The sequence below is a fragment of the Harmonia axyridis genome, chromosome 4 (genome assembly GCF_914767665.1).
Source record: "Harmonia axyridis chromosome 4, icHarAxyr1.1, whole genome shotgun sequence".
Lineage (NCBI taxonomy): Eukaryota > Metazoa > Arthropoda > Insecta > Coleoptera > Coccinellidae > Harmonia > Harmonia axyridis.
In genome coordinates, this window is record NC_059504.1 from 1,108,606 (window position 1) to 1,133,661 (window position 25,056).

At 36.4% G+C, this 25,056-nt stretch overlaps 2 protein-coding genes across 2 annotated transcripts in view; both read right to left on the reverse strand.

The window, feature by feature from the left end:
• Positions 1–554: 554 nt before the first annotated feature.
• LOC123678860 lies at positions 555–20,289 on the reverse strand. Its single transcript, XM_045616113.1, has 10 exons — positions 20,133–20,289; positions 17,248–17,503; positions 16,983–17,087; positions 15,950–16,296; positions 15,560–15,803; positions 15,305–15,465; positions 15,153–15,227; positions 13,700–13,818; positions 12,653–12,976; positions 555–11,539 (listed from the first exon to the last, which is right to left on the reverse strand). The coding sequence occupies exons 2-10, from the start codon at positions 17,452–17,454 to the stop codon at positions 3,273–3,275; spliced, it is 9,849 nt and encodes a 3,282-aa protein (XP_045472069.1). The 5' UTR covers positions 17,455–17,503; positions 20,133–20,289; the 3' UTR covers positions 555–3,272.
• Positions 20,290–22,984: 2,695 nt separating this feature from the next.
• LOC123678861 (junctophilin-1) overlaps positions 22,985–25,056 on the reverse strand; it is a 34,114-nt gene continuing 32,042 nt past the window's right edge. The window contains exon 8 of the mRNA XM_045616114.1: positions 22,985–24,812. Coding sequence (XP_045472070.1) covers positions 24,726–24,812 — 87 coding nt within the window. The 3' untranslated portion in view covers positions 22,985–24,725. The remainder of the gene's footprint in view (positions 24,813–25,056) is intronic.

Consider the following 25,056-nt stretch of genomic DNA (forward strand, 5'->3'; position numbering starts at 1 on the left):
ATAAATAAGCAAATTTTATTCAGTTTGAATTCGAATGTAATGCCTTACATATGGTCAATATTTCAATGAGTATTGCTTACACTAGAAAAATCACCAACAATGCTAACATCATAAATAAAAACAAATCGAATTATTCGAACTAATACCACGTTCAACAACATTCAATTAATTGACTCAACAAACAACAAAGATCTTATAGGTCTCGGAAATGAAGATTACATCCACCCATGTTATAAATTAGAGGAATTATAAATAGTAAAAATATTTTGTAATAATTGTGTTGTATAGTTACAGATAAATTCAATTTCGTTTATTTGTCCTCGTATGAAGCTTTTCAATAAAGTTATAAGAAATAACACATATACCATATTTACAAATTTAGAAATCAACACTTTGTATCAATAATTGTGAGGGTTTCTCCAAATAATTAAAATTCTGCAACTAGTATATAAAATCTAAGAAGTAACAAATATACTATCAAATAGAACGTTTAAAATGAAGAAAATATTGGCACTGATTGGAAGATCGTTCTTTATACGGCTTTTATTGATTAGTTTTGATGAAATCTAACGAGATTGAGGAAATCAACATGCACTACTGATAATTTGATTTTTTTTTGATCTACCATGATTTCCCTCAATTCTATCACAAATTCCAAGATTGTTTTTAGATGAAATATCGATATCAAAAGAAATGGGATTTTTTTTGAGAAAAAGTTATGGCCTAATTTGGTGATATAACTTATTTATATTTAAGAACAGTGGTGAAAGTTTAGGAAGAACCATCAACAAACTCCACAGAAAAATATATTCATCATATTCTAAACCTATAAATCACGAATTTTTTGTGATAATGGATAAAACATTATCATCAACGTTCCATGAATTATTATATTGACATAAGAATCCTAGGCCGGACTATTTTCGTTCCGATGAGAGTAAAGATATCTATACATCTGATGAAGTTTTGGTTTTTGGAAAAGTTCAGCTTTTGGCAACTATTGAGATCCTTGAAACATATCCAATGTTGGACATCAAAATAATCATTCTAAAATTCTACATTTGTTAAAGCTTGATGATAGTTTTTCATGGTGCAGTCTTGCCACTTTCACTTGGAAAAAAATTAATTTCATATTAACTGGAAATCCTATTTCTATTTCATATTTTGCTTCCAAAACAACTAGAAGTAAAAAACTTCTATTAACTCAGAATATAATTTCTGAAATTATCCAGAAATAGTGGTATGATGTCCAGCATACATTTGACTAGAGAAATGAGATCAAATTTGAACGATAACAATAGAATAACAACACACGAAATGATTAAAAATTTGGCACCTACCTCGAATGTAAATTGAATATTTATAAACACACACTTGGACATTTAGAGTACAAAAAGTGATAGTAATTATGCAAGAAAAGTTTGCAATTGTCATGTTGAATCGTAGGTAATAGTAAATACCTTTTATCTAGTTCTTTTGAAGTCGAACAATACAGATATATTATTATATGAACCTAACTCAATATAAAGAAATTGGTCTTTTGTGTTTTCTTATTGAAGGTTCAAAGAACGACTTGAAAGATCTAAAGTTAGTTTGTGCAGTATTCAATTGTTTCGAGTTTCAACAATCTACAGAGAATTTTGTCCACAATCTCTCGATATCCAATACAGTGTTCGAGTTAAAAGGGAAAATTCAATTTTATTCAGTCAACCAAAATGTAGATTCGTCACTGAAAGGCATATTGAGAGATTAGGGAAAATCATTTAAACTTGTTTATTATGTACCTTGATTTGACTCAAATATCATCAGTATCGCCCAGTGAGATGGGAGATCATATAAAACATTATTTTTCGTAGAACAACTTGGAGTTGGAATTATCGATTACGAGATTGGCGTATAAGGTTCAAAAATTACTAACAAAGAAAATTATGGATCTTGACGAATTCGTAAACATTCCTAATACTTTATACATGTTTATAATACTGTGATTCGAAAACAATTCGAATTGTTAAAAAATGGAAAGCTATTCAATTCTGATTAATCCATAGCAAATAAATTATCTGGAATCACTTCACTTCACCAGAAGAATTCCAAAAAATGTTTATATTCACTTGGATTTACTCACTAATAAATGTGCACTATTATATCGATTACAATTGCCGATGATGAGAATCGAAGAAATAGCTATTAGAACTATCTTTTGTATATACTTATATGTATATATTTACAATCAGTCTTTGGGGATGACCTAAAAGAACTGAAAATGCTCCTTCATCAACAGAACAAAACACCATTGCACATGGCTTATTATCCCTATAATTAAGTTGAACAGTATATCTCAGTTATATCTTATGAATTTACAATTCGAAACAATGCAAACTCAATCTCATTGTCATTTTACAAATACGAAATTGTTCGCTCGACCATTAAGGGTAAAATTCAATATTGAGCTTCCAACAAGATATTTTTGGCACGCGTTTATCCACAATTCTTTTGCACTTAGAGTATAATTTGTTTTTGCCATGCAATATCCGTAAATTTATGACAATTCACACAATTTATGTAATTCGTAAAATATTCATCAATCCAATTATTAAATCTTCTATAATTAGTTCTCCACTACTGATTTGTGATAGTAGTAATTGGAAAGAATCAGATTGTTCAATTATATTTCGAATTCTAAAAAAATGTCAACATTTATCTAAAAAAGATTGGAGCAATATTACCCTACGTCAGTTTTCCGAATGTCAAAAATTTTAAGGTTATATGAGCCATAAAATTTGCAACGTCAACAGAAGTGCAGTTGCTAAAAATTTGACACCAAGGTCAAATAAATGACCTTCAACCCTGTATGCGAAGCCGAGTGTCTTAACTAAACAAAGGAGGTAGTAAGGTTAGCTATATTTGAGCATGACCACTTTCACTTATCTGTAATTATTTTGATTTAAGCTGCTGAGCTACATAAAGGATTCTGAGAATGCATTTATAAGGGAGATTGTCGCAATTTGAGATCAGTTTAAATTTCCCTATGTTTCTTTGTGTTTTTAGAGTTCTCTTTCTTCACTTAATTTGTTTTCAGAGAGTCCTTGTGGCGGAAAAACCTAAAATTCAAGTAGTTAACGATGAGAGTCATCATTTCAGCTTTATATCCTTGATGGACCAAATTAGACAGCTGTTTTCGATTCCACTACAAAAAAAATCACCACTTCAATACCAGTTGACACCAAAATGTGCTTGAGAAAATTAATGCATTTTTCTGATTACCCTTCAGGTCAAACATTCTGGTGCTCATCTTCAAAATCGTCCTCCAATAAGGGTGGGGGTATCAGACTAAGATCAAAGGTTTCTGCCACCTCAAACTTCTCGTCTTCCTCCTTTTCCATTCTAAAGATGTCCGAACCACTTTGCGAGTCACCATCAGGATAATAACCTTCCTCTAACACCTCACTATAACGTATACGTTGACGTTGATCTTGAGAAAAGACGTTTTCGTACTGGAATCTAGAGGCCATCTCTTCCATATTTCTATTTCTAACATATTCATTGTACTCTTCACAATTGCTATCGTGTTCAACGTAGATGTATTCGTCTACACTGTAGTATTCTTTGTCCAACTTGGGTTTTCTTTGGGTTTGCGCCTGTCTTCTTCTTCTATAACCTCTTCGGTCTCTGTCTGTTTTACATTTGGGCGATTCTAAGGAACTAGTAGAGTCGTTTTCGCTCGGTGGGCTCTTTGCTTGAAATAAACATTTGGAGATAGGTTTTCGATGGGTTCTAGTCAGAGGCACCGTAGCCGTTTTGTTTAGAGCCACAGGGCTTGTACTAGCCAATGGCGTAGATTCAGAACTAAGACTACTAGAGTAATAAGGCGAGCACTTTGACAATTTCAATATAGTTTTGGGATCTTTACCACTTTCCATACTTTTCGCTTGATACATCTGAAAATTCACCGGTTTATCTTTGTCGTATCTCTGACTGTGCACTGTTTTGTGCTCAGAACTACTGGATTTTTCGGTATCAGACAACATCGGAATTTTAACAGGCCTTTCCGTAGATTTGGAAAAAATCTTAGCATCGAAACCTCTCAATCCAATCGGTAGATTTATATACCCTTCATTCGATATGAGCTCCACGTTATCAGTTAGGTTCTCCTTGAACCCCAAGGTCGTAGATTGGCTGGCTAGATTTTTCGAATCTGATCCAGACTTCTCTGACAACGAGGGTATCCGATCTGTCAAAGTACTGTCAGTACTTATTTTTTGAAATTGTAAATTCGAGCTTTGCACCTTCAGCGCGTTGCTATTACTGCTCGACCATTCTGAGATAGATTGCGCCATGTCGGTCAAGGAATTCTCCTCGCTCTTTAAACCAGAACTGCTCTTGGTGGTGCCGCTGTTGCTTGATAAATTTTGGAATTTTACAGTGTTGGTACTGTTGGACCATTCGGAGAAACTTAAAGCTATAGAGGTGTCTTCTGAGTGGGAACTATGTGTGCATTTCGTGGGTTTCAAGGCGAACCTAACAGTTCCATCCTCAAGATTGGTACCCATCGAGCTGGTACAATCTTCATCCGAATAAGAACCCTTCTTGTGTTCCCTCCTTCCCGAGTGGGAAGACTCGTCCGAAGTGGTGCTCCTCCTCAACACCGTAGGAGGCCTCAATTCATGCCTGGAGTGCCCTTCCATGGCGTCCACAAAAACGTCGTCGTTCAAATTCGATATGTTATTATCATCGTCAGAGTTAGACTCTCCCGACGTACCAGATTTATTCGGAAGTACAATTTTAACACCGCTTATTTCAGCACTCAAACTCTCCGACAAGCTCCCGCTGATCTGTTCAGTAGCCACGTTTTCGTACGTATGCGTCTTCTCAGTTTCCATGTCGATAGTTTTGTTCTCGTTATCAGAATTCGATCCTTCCTGCGTGCTCACGTTGGAAAGGGAGTCCACGGTAACTCTGCATGGTTCTTCGGGTGGCGTAACGTAGTAGGTTTCTACCTTACCCTCTAATGGTTCTGTTACGCTGCTAGGCGGACTTGGCCACTGTTCGGAATCTTGACTCTTCAAGGAAAAGGAGGCTCTTAATCCGAAGGTTTTGGGAATTATCTGCCTGGTTGTCTGGCAGAGTTGCGTGGTTTGTTGGGAGGTGTCTGAACTGGGAACTTCGTGCAGAGCCATCAATTTCTTCTGGGCTTCTCCTGGAATATCTGGTAAAGGCCACTCCTCACTTTCTTGGCTACTGGATCCGTGTTTTTCTTCCCTGTATTCAGTCTCGAAACATTCCTCGTCTATGATTGTATCGTCAGAGCCTTGCCTGCGCAGTTTCAATCCTCTTTCTGAGGTTATAATCTCGATGTCGTCCATTGACAACTCTGCCATTTCAGCAGAGGTCCTTCGGTCGTCCGATATTTGTCTTTGTAATAAGTTACTGATGTGCGGCATTTGTTCGAACTCGCACTTTGGTACCACCGCTTTTTTATCTTCAGAGTTTCGTTTTTTAGACTTCTCAGAATGTTGCGCAGCGTTACTTGGAGACTCAGAACTGAAACTACCAGGACGGTTGCTGAGATCCATGGATTCGTCGTTCATACTGCCACTTCCGGTGCTCGCCTTAGTCGATTCGTCCTCCAAACTTGACTTTTCCGAGTTGGTACTCCTTTCGGAGATCCTCGACAGAGTCCTGGATAGGAATCCGGTTTGGCCAGATATACCCTGCAAGTTCATACTAACAGCTTCCTGTATGTTCGAAGCGAAATTTCTATAGTTATTCGCAAAGTTGGCTAGGTCTTCTGGTATATCAGTATCGTCTGGAGTTGGTGTTAAATCTTCTGATTTGCATACATCTTCACTTTGTATAAAATTGACTGAGTTATCCCTACACAAGAAGTCTCCTTTGTAGTCCATATCTTGGTCTGGTGGTAAGAGACCATCGTCAAAGCTTTCAGAACCAGAACTGTCCAATGGAAATGGTTTCCAGGTTGAACTTAACTCCCTTGGTATGTCTTCCAACTTTTGTAACCTGGTAGCAGCTCCCAAACTACCAGAGCTTGATTCAGTATCTAACGATGTTCTGGATTCCGTAGACAACTTTTCAATCGAATTTAGAGATCTGTGTCCGTTTCCTCTGCATTTCTTGTTCAACTCCAAGTAAGAGTCGTCGATAGACGACAAACTTCCTTTATCTCCTGATGACAACCTTTTCGAAAGCTTCCGATGTAACTTTTGGGACAACTCAGAATCATTCGACCACTTCTGTTCGAACGGGTAAGGTTTCCTAACCTTTATTGCCAAATCCAAGGTGTTGTCTTGAGTTGGTGGCAGATCTCTAGGTATTTCATAAGCTTCGTCCGAACTAGATTTTTCCTCTTTTTGGAAATCTTCATCTATCGTGAAAGTCCTGCCTAGGACAGACATCCTTGGACTTCTTGGGCTCCTCGGACTTCTTGGTCCATCCGGTGATGTTTTTTCAGGTCTGGAGAATAATTCTGGTTGGCTAAGTCCAACAACTCTACCCATCGAGCAACTTAGACTGGACTCGTCATCTTTGGCGTTATTTGGGCTCAGTTCTTTCTCTCCACTTGTCCAGCTACCAGTAGTATCACTCGATCTGGATTGATCAGAGTTCCTCTTCAAAAAATCCATTTTTAACGACTTTACCTGTAACGTATCTCTCTCTTTCTCAACCATATCCATTTTGTTCGGTTTTACTTTGTCAGGCGATTCATTTTCAAGATCGAAAGATGATTCTGTCCCCACAAATTCATCGCACTCCATAGTCAACCAAGAAGCTGTATCTTCAGATCTACTCCTTTCAATACTCAAATTGAGAAGAGCTTCTTTAGAAGTTCGTTTAACAGATAAGGTGTTTTTGTCGATTTCTTGCATTTCATGCCTTATGTCACTGACTTCAGTTAACGATTCATTACTGTTTTTCCTTATAATCAGATCTTTAACCAAATCAGGCTTTGTATCAATATTGATTGTTCTTCTCTCAATTCCATTCTTGTCGAAATCACCGATGACAGCACAGGCTTCGTTGAGTTCCATGTCTGATACTTTAGAGGAAGCTGCAGGATCTTCTGTGACGCATCTAGCCACAACTTGAGAATCAGAAGAACCGACGTTTTCAACTTTAGCAATATCCGGCGGTTTTTCAAAGATATCCTTCTGAAAAAAATTACCTGCTTGAATGACCGTTATATTCGCTAATTTCTCATGTTTTTCCTTATTCTTCTCATCCATTGATAACCATACATCCAAACTAGTACCCTCCAACACAATTTTATCCACTTCTTCTACATCTTTCTTATCTTCATCGAGATCGGCACCATCATGGTTCACGTTGAAATCAAATTCTGAATCAGTACTGGTTCTGGGTCTGTCATCTAAATCTAAACTTTTTCCTAACCTCTGAATTTTGACATTATCGGCTTCGTTATCTGTCAAATTGAGTTCTAAGCTTTTGGTGAACTTATCAATCTTCTTATCTAACTTTTTAGGCGATTTGGTTATGATTATGGCTTCTTCGATAGGAACCGCCGTGTTATCGATTGTATTTATGCTTATTTCTAATTTTCCATGCCTTTCACGCACCGTTTCTTCAACTTGTGGAAAAACTGGTAACACATCTTTGACAGGACTCTTCAACGATTTCGTTTGTTTTATTGCAGTCTCGTATAATATTTGTTGCTTCTCTCTTCGTTTGGATATATCTGTTACTCCTTCTTCTTGTGACTTTGATCTTTCCTTACTGGACATTCTCTTGATATCCAGTTTCTCCAAAGATTTTGGACGATCTTTTGGTAGCTGTCTCTTCACCGGCTCTGTCTCTTGGCTCTTTGTTCTTTTAACTTCAGGTAAACTCAATGAAGTGTCTGATATTAAACTTTTCTTTGTCTCGGCCAAGGTAGGTGTAATATTTGGTTTTACCTGCGTTGACTCAGAAGGTTTTGTAATAGGAGGCTTGGATTTTGTGTTGATTTGTTTTGAGGTAGTTCTAACGGGAAGAGCTGGTTTAGACTTTGCCTTATGCATATCCTCTTTGGACGTTTTTGGCGTCGTCGTTGTTTTAGGCCTCACTTTGCTCAAAGATTTGGTACTAACCCCAATCTTCTGAGACTTGCCAGCCTTAGGTACATCCGGAACAGTTTGATCCCTGTCTGCTTTTGTAGATTTCTCTGGAACTATCAACATTGGTGAATTCTCCTTCTCTTCACTTTCGTCTATAATCTTGTCTTCTTGTGAGTACAATTTTTCAGGTTGTGGCTCATTGGAAGAATACCCTGCGTCGAAACCCATAGCTTGATCGTCTTCTTCAACTGTGTCATCTTTGCTTGAAAACGCATTCAATGGTGGAAGTTTACTAATAGGGATCACAGGTGCGTCCAAGCTTATAGCTCTACGACCAGAAAGAGGTGATTCTGTTGCCTGCTGTTTCTGCAGCATCGAGAAAGCAGAACCTTCCGATAAGTTGAGCCTGGCATGAGCAAAGAGAAGAGGACTTTGACATTTCTTTTGCAACGATGGCGATATTATTTCTGTGATGGTTGTACGAGGAGGCACTTGAAGGTTTTTGATATCGTTTTCTATCTCCGATTGCAATAAAAGTTTGTCTCTTTTTATTATATCGTCGGAATCTTCCACCAGTGTATGGTCTTTAGTGTCTTCGTCCAAAGACTTGTCGTCAGATTCGTTTACAGTTGTTAAAACATCAGTGGCGTCAACAAATACTGTTTGCATATCAGAAGTTTTGATGTTGAAATCTTCTTCAGAGCTTGGAATTGAAATGGATCTCTCAGAGATTCTTCTGAGTTCCGTTGCTGTTGCTTCCAACCCGTTCTTTTCGATCTTTTCAGTCTTTTTTCTTGTCTGTGGGGGAGATCCTTCAACTTCGGTCGAAGACATGGTATACTGCAAATATTTTCTCTCCGACTCAAATTTAAGTATGGATTCCATCTCCTTCCTCATTTGAGGCGGTGAGAACTCTATTCTAGTAGGAGTCGCTTCGGCACTACCGAAAACATCATCAGAATCCAATGATTCATCGTCAGAACTAAACGATGTTATTCTAACTTTAGTCTTATTCATTTTGTGAACTTTTCCTTTATTCGGTTGCATTCTCGGTTTGATTATCCTTTTAGGTTTGCAGGAAGGTTTCAGTTTATCTTTGATCACAGTTTTTTTCAATTCTTCTTTCAATTCTGTTTTGCTAGGTTCTTCGATCCTTACTTCAATTTCTTTCTTTTCTGTTAGTTCTTCTTTTTGCACGGTGAATTTTAATTGCGGTTTTGCACTTTCAGTTTTCGAACTGTTAGGGGAATCGCTTTCAATCTGACTCAGTTTAGAGTTGAGGGTTTCCAAGAGAACGGGATCTATATGTGTTATGTCTCTTTTAGGACTGGATAAATGCTGGATAGGCATTTCGTTTTTATCGAGTTCCAAAGTGACTGGATCAATTTTTGATAAGTCTATGTTTTGAGTGAATAAGAAAGAAGATTCGGAATCTATTTTAATCGGACTTTTCTGCCTGGTTTCTAAAGGTTCGTCGATAACTTTTGTTGGCGTCTTTATCACTTCAACGTTGTCTGCAGCTGCGTTGATTATGTGCCTCTTATGTAACATGTAAGGTATTTCGTTAGACTTCGGCGGTAAGTTCATGAAATCCGATTGTGTCTTAACCCCAAACTCCTCGAACTGTTCTTTCGGTACTTCGAACTTGATCTTCTGCCCTTCGATTTCTCGTTTGAGGATGTCGAAATGACCGAACTCAGCTGAAGGCATCTCGAAGTGGGAACCACGACACTTCATTATAGGTGGAGCACTTGGTATTTGTTTGTAAAGATACTCATCATCACTTGACTCAGCAGGTGTTAAGTCGATGGACTTTTGGTGCATCAGAAGCAATCTCCTGGTACCGGAGTTAGGTCTTTGTCTAGCTAACGAATTCGGATCAGATTTGGTACGTTCGATAGGTTGATGCAGCTGAAGAGGATCTCTACATTTACGAGGCTCAATCTCGACGAAAACATCCTGGAATCTTCTACTAGTCTGGAGCAAATCTAAGTCGGGAACAACCCTACAAGCGTTGTCGCTTTTTCGAATGGACTGGATTTTATCCTCGTCGAAACTGAAGATGTTACTCTCAGAATCCGTGGATTTGTCCGTACTAGGCTTGGAGCAGTTCCAATCCATTATTTCAGTCGACATTCCCCGAATATTCTCGGGCCAAATGTGCGTGGTTTTGGACTTGGGCGTTACCGTAGTCTGGCTGGGCGTCATGCTAGACTCCGAACTCTGACTCTTGCAGATGATTTGATCCGGTTCTACGTTGCACGGAATTACTGGAAGGACGATTCCGTTCTCTATAGCTTTAGGTTTTTGCACACCGTAATTACGTTCGAAAACAATTTTTCTGTCATAATCGTGTTTGGATTTGTCATCAGATTTAGTGGAGGCAGCGTCAAAGTACTCGCTGTGGGACTCAAAGCTAGAAGTTCGAGAGTCGCCACTCTCGTTGCGTTTGATAGTCTTCTTCATATCGTAATCGTTCTTGGATTCCTGGCTTGACGTTCTAGACACTGAGCTACCTCTTTCCTTTCCCGATTTGACAGTTTTAGACTCGTAGTAATCGCTCTTGGATTCCAAACTGGATTGTCTGGAATTCTGCTTGAAGGTTTTATAGTAACTCCCATCTGATTTCCGGGGAATTTTCTCTCTAGGGAAATCCCTGGGATCTTCGGTCATGAAAATCTGCACATCCGAACTACTCTTGCACTTCAGTTGCCCCATACCGTCAGAGTCCGTGTCAGAGTAAAGATAGTTGCCGGAATCCAAAGAGCAACTCCTAGCATTTTTAATCCTTCTCATTTTCATCTCGTCATAGTCATCATCAGATTTCTGCAACAGCTCGTAACTATCATGAGAAAGATCCTCTTGGGAATCCTTCAAATCGTAATTCCCAGGGTCTTCCATGGATTCCTGAGAGTAGGAAGTGGTACCGGGATAACTACTCGAGTAAACCTTCTGGTCCGTCATAATGATATCCTGGTGGATCTCCAGGTTATTCTCGCGCGAAATAGTCGAATACACCAACTTGTGGTCGTCATACCGAGTGATCGGCGACTCCAACTTGCGTTCGGACTCTATAACATGCGATTGCTTACTCTTAACCCTACGCTTAGCCTGACCGGTCTCTTCGAAACTGTAATCGTACAGATCCTTACAGCTGGCGCTTCTCTGAACGAGCCGCCTGGATCTGTTGACCGATGCGCAAGTGTGTTCTGTGCCGTTTTGAGCGTTGTAAACGTGAGCGGAACTCTTCCTTCTATCGACATCGTTGTGAGATTGAGTTTGCGAAATACATTGGTGGGGGAACATAGCGGTTTGGTCGAGGGAACCCTCGGACTTGACAAGGTTATTACAGGGCATCTTGATAGCATTGACGGATATTTGACTGATACCTGTTTCTGTCTTGCGAACAGCTGCTTCGAGATCGTCTGGGTGGAAGTTGTTGTACGGCGGTCTGTGGACATCCGAAACTCCTGGAAACATCAGTCAATATAAATTGTAGTCGAATGCCAATAAGACAAATAACACCCACTACAACTATACTGTTATTTTCGAAGAAGAAAACAATCAATGACTATATTGGGTTAAATGTAGGAGAGGATTAGCTAGATCAATTTGATCTAACAAAATTCTACTGCTATCCAGTAGCGGTTGAAACACCTTGATGATGGAAGTTCATCAGCTTATTCATTACCTTCAATACCACCATGATCTGGCATCATAGCAGAGTCACTATGTTGCCTGTAGACTGATATTTTATAATGTTGAGGCTCTCCCAAGTCAGCGAAGAGCTTTGGCTATCTGATTTCAAGTTCTTAAGCATTTCCTGACCCTTCATCCTAATATATGTGCAAACTTTTTGCTGATCTGGGAGTGTCTCAATACCACAAAAGTAGAGACACCAAAGTAACTCTGGCAATGAACAAGTCTAGCAACTTGCAAGAATCACATCAAGGGTAACAATTGCTGAACCCAAACCCTTCTCTGCATGCTTGGAGAACATTTGTCTAGAGGCAACAAAGTGACTCTGCTATAGATGCCAGGACACAATGGCATTGAAGACAATGAAGAGGATGAACTTGCAAAAAGGACATCAAAGAACCTTTTGTGGACTAGGAAAAGAACTCTGCAAGGCCCCAATTCGGCAATGGAACCTCTGGACTAAGATCCTTCTGGAGGAATAAATTCTGAGAACTCTGGGAATTTTCTTTGGTCTACACTAAGAAGCTGCCATAAGCTGAGATTGATTATTCTGAGACTACTAGGGGCACTAAGAACCTTCTGTACTGCATAGGCTTGTTGGCAGATGAAATTTGCAGACACTGCAACTCGGACATGGAAACAGCTGCACGCTGCACACATACTGTGGAAATATCCAAAACCATCCAGCCTAAGAAAAAATCTTCACAAAGAGATAGTCAAGGCTTGTCAGGTATACCAATATGGTAGAAGATATTCTTGGGAACTGCCTTGGCTGTAGAACAAAAGATCAAACCAGACGCACTTCTGGAAAACTGCATTCCAGCCAATCAACCCCACATCTAACCCGATCTAAGTACCCTATAGAAAAAATCGAATCAACCAACCTGTTTTCTTGCGATCGTCTGTATCCGGGACACTTTGCGTAGGCCTGGTGATCGGCAAAGTCTCCGGAGATGGCGATCGCGTCGTCTGAGGAGATGATTGCGAGCTCGTCGTCTTCGGAGGTACAGGTGGCCGAGTTTCTGTGCGTTCGACGGTTGCCGCTTGGGGCGCACGGCTGCTGGGTGTTGTTGTGTATTCCGTATTCCAGGTCGTAGGTGTGCCGCGTTGGCGATAGGCTGACCTCGTCGTCGGAGAAGCCGGGTGGTCCGCTGCCGCTGCTGACCATCCCGTCGAGCCCAGAGATGCTGAGAGTTTGGCTGCTTCCACTGGAAAACGCGCGCGGTCTTAGTAAGGCAGGAAAAACCGGGTTGTACCACTTTCCAACCACAAAATTGTGGTAGGCATGTGGTGAGTAGTTCAATTATAACCACTCTCCAACCACAAAATTGTGGTTGGTCTGTGGAACCACAATTTTGTGGCTGGAAGGTAGTGGGTATTGAACTACTCACCACATGCCTACCACTATTTTGTGGTTGGAAAGTGGTAAATGCGAGTTAGGTCAAAAATACAGTACGATGTGAATTTGAAAGTTGAAGTGACCACACTCTTGTTTACTGGATTCCAGTGTATTTCTATCTGTGTAAGTCCAGTGAACTAGAGTTATTTCGGCTTTCAAGATTGGTATCAAGGCCACAGACAACTTGAATTATTTCATATTGTGTGAATTGATATGAACATTTTGTTGCATTTTTATCCCGATGGATGCTGTGACGTATAAGATAGCTTTTCGCGCAGAGGCTAATTTAAAAAAAAAATCTGTTATTTTTTGTTGAAATTTTGAGTGAATATAAAGTCGGTGTTTTCGGAGATTAGCATGCATCGACACAATTTTTTTTTTCAAATGTATTTTTATTTTGTTATATTTTCTTATCTTTCACGCTAATTTTTTATGAATTTATGGAATGCACAGACACATCGGTTTCTACTGCTTCATTATAAGTATAGGTATAAATCATGATTATAAAACATGCAGAAAAAAAAATACCTACCGCTCAAGTTGGTATCGCCAAGTGGCAACAGTGGATGTGCTGAAATGCTGTTGCCCACTGTGTTGGAGTGCATATTGGTAGCACTAGAATGAGCGCTTGAATGTCGAAAGGAAGCCGACCTAAACAAAGGAAAGAGGAGTGAGACAAACTTTTCGGATACCATTCTGATCGTATTCGAGTATCAAGTGTTGTTATAATCTCTATAAATAAACGAAAAAATTGAACGTCGTTTCTATATTCTGGTTGTTGTAGAGGTCAATGGAATGAAGGAGGAAGGATCTGATGAAGTATAATACGGCCCAACAATTTTTTTTGTTAGTAACTTTAGTTTTTCGGTTAACTGTTTACTAATTTACACTTTATGAAGGGAACAAATAATGAAATGTTGTGAGGAGTGGGGCAGAGTGAAACCAAAAGTGGGGTGCAATAATTCACTAATTAGTATATTTTTTTCGTTTTTGGAAAAAAATTTTAATTCAATTTTTGTTTGATTTTCACTTTGTTTAACGAATTTATCAAGTAATTAACAGTTACTTCCAAGTTTTGTCAATCAATTTGCTATTCGTTGATTTTTTTCTGTGAACTTCGCCATGCACTTGAGATGGATCGAACAAATGTTGAAAAATGAAGGAATTCTTGAACGAATTGAAATTATTAAGGAAAAATCACTTCGAAGTCTCGGCTGTTGCTGTACAACATTGCGATTAAAATTAATTATCACTAAATAACAGAAAACAAGAAAAACAAGAGAGATAAACATTTATGTTCGCACATTTAGTCATGCAGTGCACATTATAGAAAAATATTTGGCTCCAAATACAGAAACGACACTCCAGAAACATAAAATTTAATGTATCCCTTCCTCCTTCCATTGTTTTTTCCAAAGATTCCAATTTTTTACGACCCCAACGATCTATATTTTAACATGCTTTCAAAATGGATCCAGACTAATTATTTCATGAAACGGCACAAATGAAGAGCAGCTTATGAGACAGATGTGCGAAAAAACATGCAAGCAATTGTCCTTAATATAGTTTGACCTTGAGAAGAAAATATTTCAGGTTATATTAGGAGTACATGCAATATAAAATGTTAGAAATGATCTGCTTGAATCCAAAATCGGAATACTCAAGGTCACGGCTGTCATATGTCAAACTAACCCGCTCCTGTAGTGAAATAATTTCAACTAAGGGCGTTATTGACAGTTGACAACTGAAATAAACTAATACCTTTTTTTGAAACTAAAGAAGGTATTGCTTTCCATACCATCCATAAATTTATTCATGAAATAATCAGTCCGAACCTTCAACACAAAGTCGTTATAATCATAAAACACAAGTGAGAGGAAGCTTCAAAGAACTAAATGATTTTTATCTACAAGGGATTATCATGTTTGTAAGGCTTTTCAAATGGGTTTTTCAACTGAGTGATAGAAGAGTGGTTTTCAACTCACCTTTGGAATGCCTGTCTTTTTACGTAGTTGTCTCTGACGAATTCAATGATCTGCTTCTGAGTTTTGCCGCTATACCTGCAAAAATATTTGTAAAGTACATAGTTCAAAAGACCAGAAAACCTAAACAGTGAATTTTTTCTATTCAACTATACCTAAATGAACTTCCTCGTGATAAAACCCTTGTTTTATGTCGTGATACATTTTTAACTGATGAACATCTGAAGAATCCATGATTTTCAACGCATTTTTTCCAGAAATTTTTACATTCATTCCTCCCTTCGAAAAGGAACTCAACAGCATCTTTGTAAAAACCCTAAAAATCAAATATTATAAGAACGTCAGCAAGACCAAATTTTTTTTTTAACAGCAGATTTTTTTAGCTTTTGAAGGAACAATTGTATACTCACATATCCTTCAGGGTGTAATTTGATGAGAAACCTTTTTCTTTTGAACGATATTTTCCTAATCTTAGCCCATGAAAACGTATTGATTTTGGTGTAGTTCTGAAATACTAAAATGCCCATATGTGCTACAGCTAGATTGAGAGCTATGTTCTCGTGATCTTTCGCTGGATGCATTTTAATCCCATAAAATTCACATCTTCTTGCCGTTTCCAGAAGATTCAGGTCAGCTTCTGCAGGCGACTGGCCTCTGAAACAACATAAATATTAGCCTAGAAAACCTAGAAACAATATGGCTCCTAGGTAGGTCCTAACCTAATATAACCTAACTATTTGAAAGATTTTACTGAGTATATAAAAAGTGGATACTTTCAATTCATATAAAAATAAACTTACGCATGTTTTTTGTGGTTTTCCATGATCCTTCTCTCGATGTCGTGATCTTGCGATGGAATGAACTTGAACGTGGACAAGTATGTGTGATCCGGATAGTCCTCAGTGACAAAATCCCCACATTCGGCCTGTACAATATAACTAGCCATCAGAGCTGCCGTGTTTTCGTTACATTGCATCACGCCTTGAGCCAGGTCCCTTTTGACTTGAAGACAAAACAGATAACGGGTGAACTCCTCCTCGAGCTGTCCTGGATCGGGAGTGTAAAATTTGACACAAAAGTAGAGAAGGGGGTCGACTAGTGACAGGCCCAATTGACGAGAGAGAGGTTTCTGTAGGTCGAGCCAGTACTGGAATAAAAAATGTAATTTATTCATTATTGTATTACTGAATACCTATATTCTGAAAATTGTGAAACATACTTGGCATAAACTGGCAAAATAAAGTACCATTAACGAAATGACAGATGAATGTCAAACTCCGCATGATTATAGAGGACAGTTGCGTTAACTTAGCGACAAGAAACAAATATCTAATATCAGACTGGACTCATTTTTACGTTCTTTGATTAGTTAGATTTGTATCCGTCTCAAATATCCTCAGAGATCGGAAAAGTTTCCAAAAGAATAACTGAAGATAAGTAAACAGTTTAAGAGGTAAGACTCTTTCGGAAATTCTAACAATTCCAGAAATCATCATGACTGACTCAGATCATGTAACAATATTTGACAGTAAAGGTCAGGATAGGTAATTTTTGAAAGGTTATGGGACTTTGACAATCAATGTCAAGTAATATAGGTTAATGTCAATTTGACAGACGTTAAGTCCCAGAAAGGGTAGTTCTGTATTCAAAAGGATAAATTTAATATGAAATTGTAGTATTTCGGTAATCTAAACTGGTTTACCTCAGAATTCAATGTAAATCCATTAAGATTACATACATAGTTTCGAAATAAATTGTGCCACCTCAACAAAAACCAAGTTGCTAGCTAGTTAGGCGCACTAGTCATTAATATTTTCAGCAAAATTGACTTACCCTTGTTCCTGCAGTATCCGCATATTCTAATCCAAAATAATCAGCCTCCAAAAGATGTAGTTGTTTGCAAACTTGATCAAATAGTACTTTTCCTATTGCTTTGGCCTAAAAAAAAAAAAACGAAATACAGTCTACTGCAGACAAAACAATGTTGAAAATATAAATAGTGTGACAATGAAATCAGTGGAATTTTTAGACTTGAAATTTCACATATTATCTTGTTCTTAACTAGAGGATCAATGCGGTATAGCAACCGATTTTCTACCTGAATTTGGAAGATTGTCACGGTGTCATCCAACATTTGAATCCTTATTGCCAGCATTTTACCCCCTCTTTTTGGAGTTGGAGGCGGTGTTCGGCTACCTCCACCATCCACCCCAACAGGTGTTGAAAAGGAGTGATGCATCCCCCCACCAATCCCGCTTGCAGGAGGAAGATGTCCTGTTGATCCGTGGTTGCTTTGTGCGTCCATCATCTAAATTTGTTTCGATTGGTCAGTGTGAACATCACAAGATGGCATACTGTAAAAAAAATTAACTTTCATTGCCAATCTGATACATCAACCAAAAATATGATAGTTAAAAAATTGTTTTGGTTATTCAAGGGTTTGAACCTGGGATTTCTGGACGTGCTGCAAGCGTTACAAACTTATAAAGTCGTTATAAATAGTACTTTGTGGTAAATAATTCAGAATAACCTTCACATGTGTTCAAATTTTGTATGTAGCAGAGTTTTCAAACTATTTTGTTTGAAATTTGATTACAAGATTTTTAGCCTTCGAAATTCATGAACCAAATTCAATATCTATAAATGACATCATCTATGTGATTACAGTTTCATTACCCTGAAAATATTGAAATAAATGTTGACCCCTCTAATGATTTTGCTGAGAAGATAGGTTTTCACTAGATAATTCGTTCCTTACTGTATACACGATTTATATAAGGTTAATTTAGTATAATTATATATCAAATAGGAATACAAACAGACGGAAGTCTGATAACTAACATAACAACATTTCGTTAATGATTCATAATTAAATTAACATGAATAATTACTTATCTTACTTTTGCAATATCAAAAAAAAAAAATTGCCACAAAGGCTAATTATCCCCTCCTGGAATATTCCAAAACCAATGTTTCAATGAAAAGCCACTTATAAAATTAAAAAAAAAAATCACGCTAAGATTTTACGGTAAAAAACATTTCATTTAGCACAATCATATAGCAAAACATATCTAATGAGTAATCAATTTCTGTAAGGTATGAATTTTTTCAAGATTCGATTCCTTATTTATTGCCTTCGAAACGTATAGATCGTATTATCAAGTTAAAAGAATCAATGAGGGATAACAACTGATTTTTATACTGAAATTCATAAGAAAACAGATGGATAGACAAATTTTTATTGATCAAAAACGCAAACTGTGAACATTTCAGAGTGTTTCATTTTTTCGAACGTTTCCGAAATTGTAAATCAAAAATGATATTTTCAAAATTTCCTGGAAAGAGCCAAAAGAAAGGCAGGGAATTGTCCTTCTTAAATTCTGAAAGAATGGTTAAAAGCAACCACGAAACAATATCAAAGTAAGCCGCATTCTCGGCAACAAGAAGCATCTACTTGTCTGAAGTTAGGTAAATTAGGTCAGATCTGTTCTCAACGACAGGACTAATTACTTTTCTAAGTAGGTTATGTTAAGTTAGGACAGCGTTATTTACAACTTTCCAGGGAAATAGAACCAACAGGGGCATTTATATCTAGGCAGGAAGATGAATGAATCTATTTCCTTAGAGCCCAATAAATTTTCTCACTTTGGGCAATATAATCAGAGTTGCGTATATTTATTTGTAATTACTTTATCGAAATTTATGAATTCGAACACATTTTTAATATTGCTCATTCATCAACAGCATTAAGTAATTTAGTTTTCTTACGCATACTGGTAATTCTTGTTGGAATTTCCAAATGAAATGTAATAACGTCTCTCAAATGATCTACTAATCTAAACGTTTCCGGTGACACAAAAGAACGCAAGCAGAATTGTATTGATGTATCTTTTTTAACACCCTTTTCTCTGTTGGAATAAGTTAATAATAGAAATAGGTTTTCCCTAAAATAAATCATCATAGATGTTCATCACTGTTCAAATAGACGTCTAATAATATGTCATGATCAGTTGATTTCAAACAATGACTTGTGGGGGGTAAACCAAAACTTTTTTCAAATTGAATCGTATTGTTTTTGGTATCTGAAAAAAATGAAAAGCCTAATTGAAATGGTACTGAGATCAATGAACATCCATCTGTTGTTACTTGTTCATTCTTTGTAGAGAGCATCAGCTGATCAAATAATTCTAGTGGTTATCAGATTTAATTTCTGTGTTTAATTAGGCGATTGAAATAGGACACATATTGTTTAAAAAATAATTAGTTCAGCTATAGATCAGCTAACCATGACAGTTTGTCCGAGTATGTTATCACACAAAGTGAATTTGAATGTTTTCAAGTTCAAAAAAAAATTCAATCATAAATTAAGAGGAATTTCACTTTATTCTGTCAAATGAAGTTCGATATACCTGATCAGAATAATTGATGAATGAAAGTAGTAAATTGAATATTTCTCGGAAAATATTTCAAACAGAAAAAAGGGATATTTAATCAAGATTATTCCCATAAATTTCAAAACCAAATCCGAACTTATTTTGTTTATTCAAGTTTTCATGTGATACTATGGACAGAATAAACAAATAACTTTCCAAAGCAATAAAACTACGAATTTTCATAGAACTGCCTTAGATCAAAAATTAAATTGAAGGTGCTACACTATTGCAAAACATTATTATTTATACACAAAAAGGGTTTATTGAGCCACTCCTAAATTGCATATTTACGATCTTTTCCGCATTTCCAACCATAAACAGAATTTGTTGATTTCTTAAAACGTTGCTGAACATCTACGAAGTATTCCAATTCCAATAGTTGCATATCACAGGTAGAATACACAAACAAAATCACAATTTTACATGTTAATTTCTTGGTCTAAAAGTCAACCCACCCATGGAAAATGGTCATTGATCCCTTTAAATTCCTGAATATAGCTACTTCAGCAAGAAAGATGTTATCGAAGCAACACACAACTTTTAGACTTACATTCATACTAGCTGCACACGGCTGTATTTTACGAAATGTTGGTGAAATATTGAAAAACTTCAAAAAACAGCACTATTCAAGTAAAAACATCCGCCATGACAACTAAACGTTGCTGACTTGACTTACGAATGATGTGACAGCTACGGAAAAGCACGAGCAAATTAATTAAGAATGTGGGAAGAAACATCGATGACTCTATATTCGATGGTCAATTTGTCAATTGAATTAACCTGAATCTTGATATCATGAAGACTATTCATTGTTAAATTTTGTTATCAAGGATCGATAGTAGTTAAATATTTACTAGAATATTATGATTGGATTTTCCTTGTCAGTTGGAGCTAGTAATTTCTTACGTTGTGTATTCAAGTAACGTTATATTTACTTATTCCTATAGCATTGTTATTGTGAACCTCAGATCAGTTAGTTATTGAGGTTCCCACTTTAACTAATTCAACGATAAAAAATTAATGAGAGTTTTAGAAGAATACAGTAATCAATTGTGTTTCTTGGTATATGTACCTTAATTCATCTACTGTTTGGCAAATGAAATGATAACTAGGTCACATTAGAATGAAAATGATAAATATATCTCATCTGAAATGGAATTTCTTACCAGTAATCTTACTTTCCTTGATTATTTACTTTAGATTCTTGTTATTTGAGATAACAAGATAACGAAATATTTTTGGCTGTAAGAGGACAGCGCATCCACCATATTTGAAACTTGATTGCATTAAATCAAATCAGAATTCTACCTGTTTATTCTAGGTCAATCAAATAATTACATTCAGTTGTAATTCATTCTATCAATTACTTCCAATTTGGTCAATTAATTTGAAAGATAAAATAATAATCTGGACTTTGACCATATAGCGACATCTAGAAAACGGACATTGAACTAAGAGTAGTTCAGTTTTCTGTCCATAGATAATGCAAAGTAATTGGTTTAAGAATCCATGTACAGATGGCAGCAAATAATTTAGGAAAATGAATGTAGATGGCACAGGGGCGGACTTTCAATTGAATTGAAAATAATTTACCAAAAACCATAACCAAACTATAACATGTCGTATATAATTTTAGGCTAATTCAAGGACGCAGAGTATACTTTTGGTATAAATTCAGAGGTTTGATTTCAAGGTTGATTGAAATATACAATAATACATGAACAAAATAAAGATTTATTTCCATAAACAAGCCAACAGTGTTTTCTTGAAAAAAAAAAATAGCCTGGACGACTACCAGACTTCTAATACCCTGTTCTTTCCTTTTGTCGATTCGTGGTAGTATCCTTTGTTCCTTTTGCTTTGAAATTCTAAATTTTTTAAGAAAATGTAGCCTCTGAACGGACAATCAAACTTTCAAATGAAACTGTGTGTTCAATAGTACAAATTTATTCAGAATTCAATAGAAATTTATTCGATATAAATTATAATTCAAACTCAATATAATTTATAACTTGTTTGGAAATGATTTGATCTGATTATTTCCTACGATAATCCACTGAATGAACAAATATTTTTTTTCAAATCCAATGGAATCGTGATCTAAACGAGTGCTTCTTTTGAAATAAGCATCGTAGATCATAAAAAAAATTGTTTCACCCAAAAAGCATTTTGTATGTCGTTCAAACTTGTTCATTGGAAAATTATTTAAAGGACCCCGCACGTTTAGTATGGGAAATGGCTTTCCGTGAATTTGGCTGAATTTTTGATATGTTGTAGTTCTTGATGAACTGATTAGAAAAGTCCTCAGCCACAAAGCTCAAAAATGGACAGTTTTCGAGATATGGAGCTTTGAAAATGGATTTTTTGCAATTTTCGGGGTTTTTGCTCATCAATCGGGGAGCTCTCATTTCTGGTTTTGATGGAATTTGGATGTTCGACGGCCAGAACCCGACTGAGAAATGATCTTCCTTGGTTATATTAGGCACCGCCATCGATAATTTTTTATACACTGCTCCACATTGGCTATGAAATGAGATACAAAATCCAAGATCTTCCATACATCTTTTCCTGCCACAAGATGACGCCAGAATAATTCACATGACCGAGAAACGACATATTGTGAGATTTTTTTAAGAGAGACCATAATAACTGAATCCTCAAATATCTGATGTCCAATAATATCGAATATGTTAGCCGAAATGTTCATAACCAGTCATCGCGAGCTGTAATGGGGGAAAATGGGAAAATCATAACCATATATCCTCAGGGATAACAATTGTGATCACTATTGATGTCATTTACATGTGATATGTGATTTGTTTCTCACAAATCTCGATAATCTGACAATGGGGTGCCAAGACATTTTCCTCAGAATGTCTCGAAATTGATGATAGCATCTCACAGACAAACGAATCCGTGAAAATGTCTGCAGTTTTGATGCAATATAGTACTATACGGGTACAATATAGAAGTCCAAGTGTTGGAAGCTAACTATGAATGGAACTTCCGATATTAACCCACGAATTCTTGAAAATATTTTTTTTTTCTATGATTGTATCTCATTTCATAGCCAATGTGGAGCAGTGTATAAAAAATTATCGATGGCGGTGCCTAATATAACCAGGGAAGATCATTTCTCAGTCGGGTTCTGGCCGTCGAACATCCAAATTCCATCCCAACCAGAAATGAGAGCTCCCCGATTGATGAGCAAAAACCCCGAAAATTGCAAAAAATCCATTTTCAAAGCTCCATATCTCGAAAACTGTCCATTTTTGAGCTTTGTGGCTGAGGACTTTTCTAATCAGTTCATCAAGAACCACAACATATCAAAAATTCAGCCAAATTCACGGAAAGCCATTTCCCATACTAAACGTGCGAGGTCCTTTGAATGAAAATAGACTCTTTTAATCAAGAATATCATTTATTAATTGTCTTTTTCTTCGAATTTAACGAAAATCGAACATCTGGGCGAAACGACAATAATTCGACAAAATAAAATCTTTAATATTGAAAAGGTAGATTTCAAGTTAAATCGCTTAAATATACCTATAGATGAAATAACTTTATAGTTGAGAAGAATAAAATCTATAACATTTCCAAGATAATATATATTAGGTATTCGAATATCGAATTAATGAAAAAAATTGAATAATCTCGAATAGTTGATTACTCTAAACAATTATTATATTATAAATATTTATCGATAGAATAAATAACAAACAATTTCAAACTCACATATCTAAAACTCAGAGGAAAGAGGAGAATACGAAAAAACAATTTTTCAACGAATTAAATATTTCATGATATGATAGATCTCCCTATAGTTTTTTCGCATTCTCTTTCGTGGGTTTGTAGACGTTAGAGATGCATAAAATCTGAAAAACTCCAACAGCAAAATGACTCCAACACTTTTCTGACAAAAATTATATGAAATGGGAAACAACATCAGGTCTTGCAGAATAGGAAAATAATTTTCCTTACACAAAGAGGTAAAATGTACACAATAACATCAAAAGATCACGCTCGACCTTGCGTTGTAGTAAAGTGTAAAAATATGTCTTAAAGATATATTACTAATAGGCCAAAAATTAGTAGATAATTCAGAAATAAATTTAAATGTTGTAGAAACATTGTAAAGTTATATCCAAAAGATTATTGAATGATTTGTTGATTTGACGATAGTTAGTAGAGCAATATTTTAAATTTTGTTTCTTTTCTGGGGACAAATGCGATTTGGAAATCAGTCAGTTTTTTCTTCTTCTGTTCACAAATCTCAACGAAGGCACTTAATTTTAATTTCGATTTGTAACCGATTCCTAATATCATTGTACAAATTCACTTAAATTCGATAAAAACTATTATCGTATCTTTTTCGAAACTAAATCTAATAAGCGAGTTCATATTTTTCAAAAACCAACTATACCTCATGGTCGTATGATATGTTATGACTAGAAATTTCATTGTATTAATATAAGAAAATAGTTTTACGGCGTGCAGACAAATTTTCAATTCTGGAAAAAGTACCTCCCCGGGCGGGATTCGAACCCGCAACCTCCGAATCACTAGTCCGTCGCCCTACCAAATGAGCTAACGAGGTACTTTTTCCAGAATTGAAAATTTGTCTGCACGCCATAAAACTATTTTCATCTATTTATCTCACTTTCGTATTGTAATAATAATTTTATCTTAATTTTTTGTGCAGCCAAATTTGGTAGAGAAATGAGATAACATAAGAAATGTATAAAAAATTTTAGAAGCATCAATTGCTCACGTTACGTTTCCCTTTAAAAATTCGATTTTAGTTAGAATGGATGAACGCCAAAAAAGGCAAGTTCGTAGTCACAAGGGAAAAAATTCAATAGTCATAAGAATAGGCTGATAAAGAGGCACGAAAAAGGCATATAGTGCAAACGCGGCTTTAAACAAGTTTGCCCTTGAACAATGAATGGGTTGCGGCCAATTTTGAAGACCGTATAAAACGATTTCTGAATATAGGTTAAGGCGTGTTCGTAAACGATATCAAAAAAGAGAGGTTATTTCTGATTTATCTACCGTGAAAACTTTTCGTAATAATATAAATTTCCAATTCATCTAGTAATAATTATATTATAAAAGAGCGTCCGCTGTTGACGCTTAGCCTGTACTATGTCAGCAGTTTGACAAACATGATGGCAAGACATACATTCACGAAAAGGACCAAAATTAAAAGTTGTTGTCGGTAGATCCAGTCCTGAAACACAAGGAAATTGCATGTATTTCAAACTGGAACCATGAAGAAGTCCAATATCAAATATAATAAAGGGTTTTCCAATATTAGGTCAATTGAAAGGTCCACGGTCTGATGCACAGATGGCGGTGCTAGTATTAAATCCATATGATTTTCAGTTAGTACCAACCTTCAAACGATACGTGTCAAAATTTGACAGCAGTCCGACCATTAGTTTGTGAGATATTGCGTTGTGAGTGTAGCTACT

What these genes read in the sequence shown, in the direction of transcription:
- LOC123678860 (XM_045616113.1), bottom strand. Translation starts at nt 17,454, where the DNA reads ATGGACGCACAAAGCAACCACGGATCAACAGGACATCTTCCTCCTGCA. An exon ending in TCACGAGGAAGTTCATTTAG is followed by an intron (nt 15,228 to 15,304) that starts GTATAGTTGAAT and finishes ATATTTTTGCAG; the next exon opens with GTATAGCGGCAAAACTCAGA. An exon ending in AGACGATCGCAAGAAAACAG is followed by an intron (nt 11,540 to 12,652) that starts GTTGGTTGATTC and finishes TGATGTTTCCAG; the next exon opens with GAGTTTCGGATGTCCACAGA.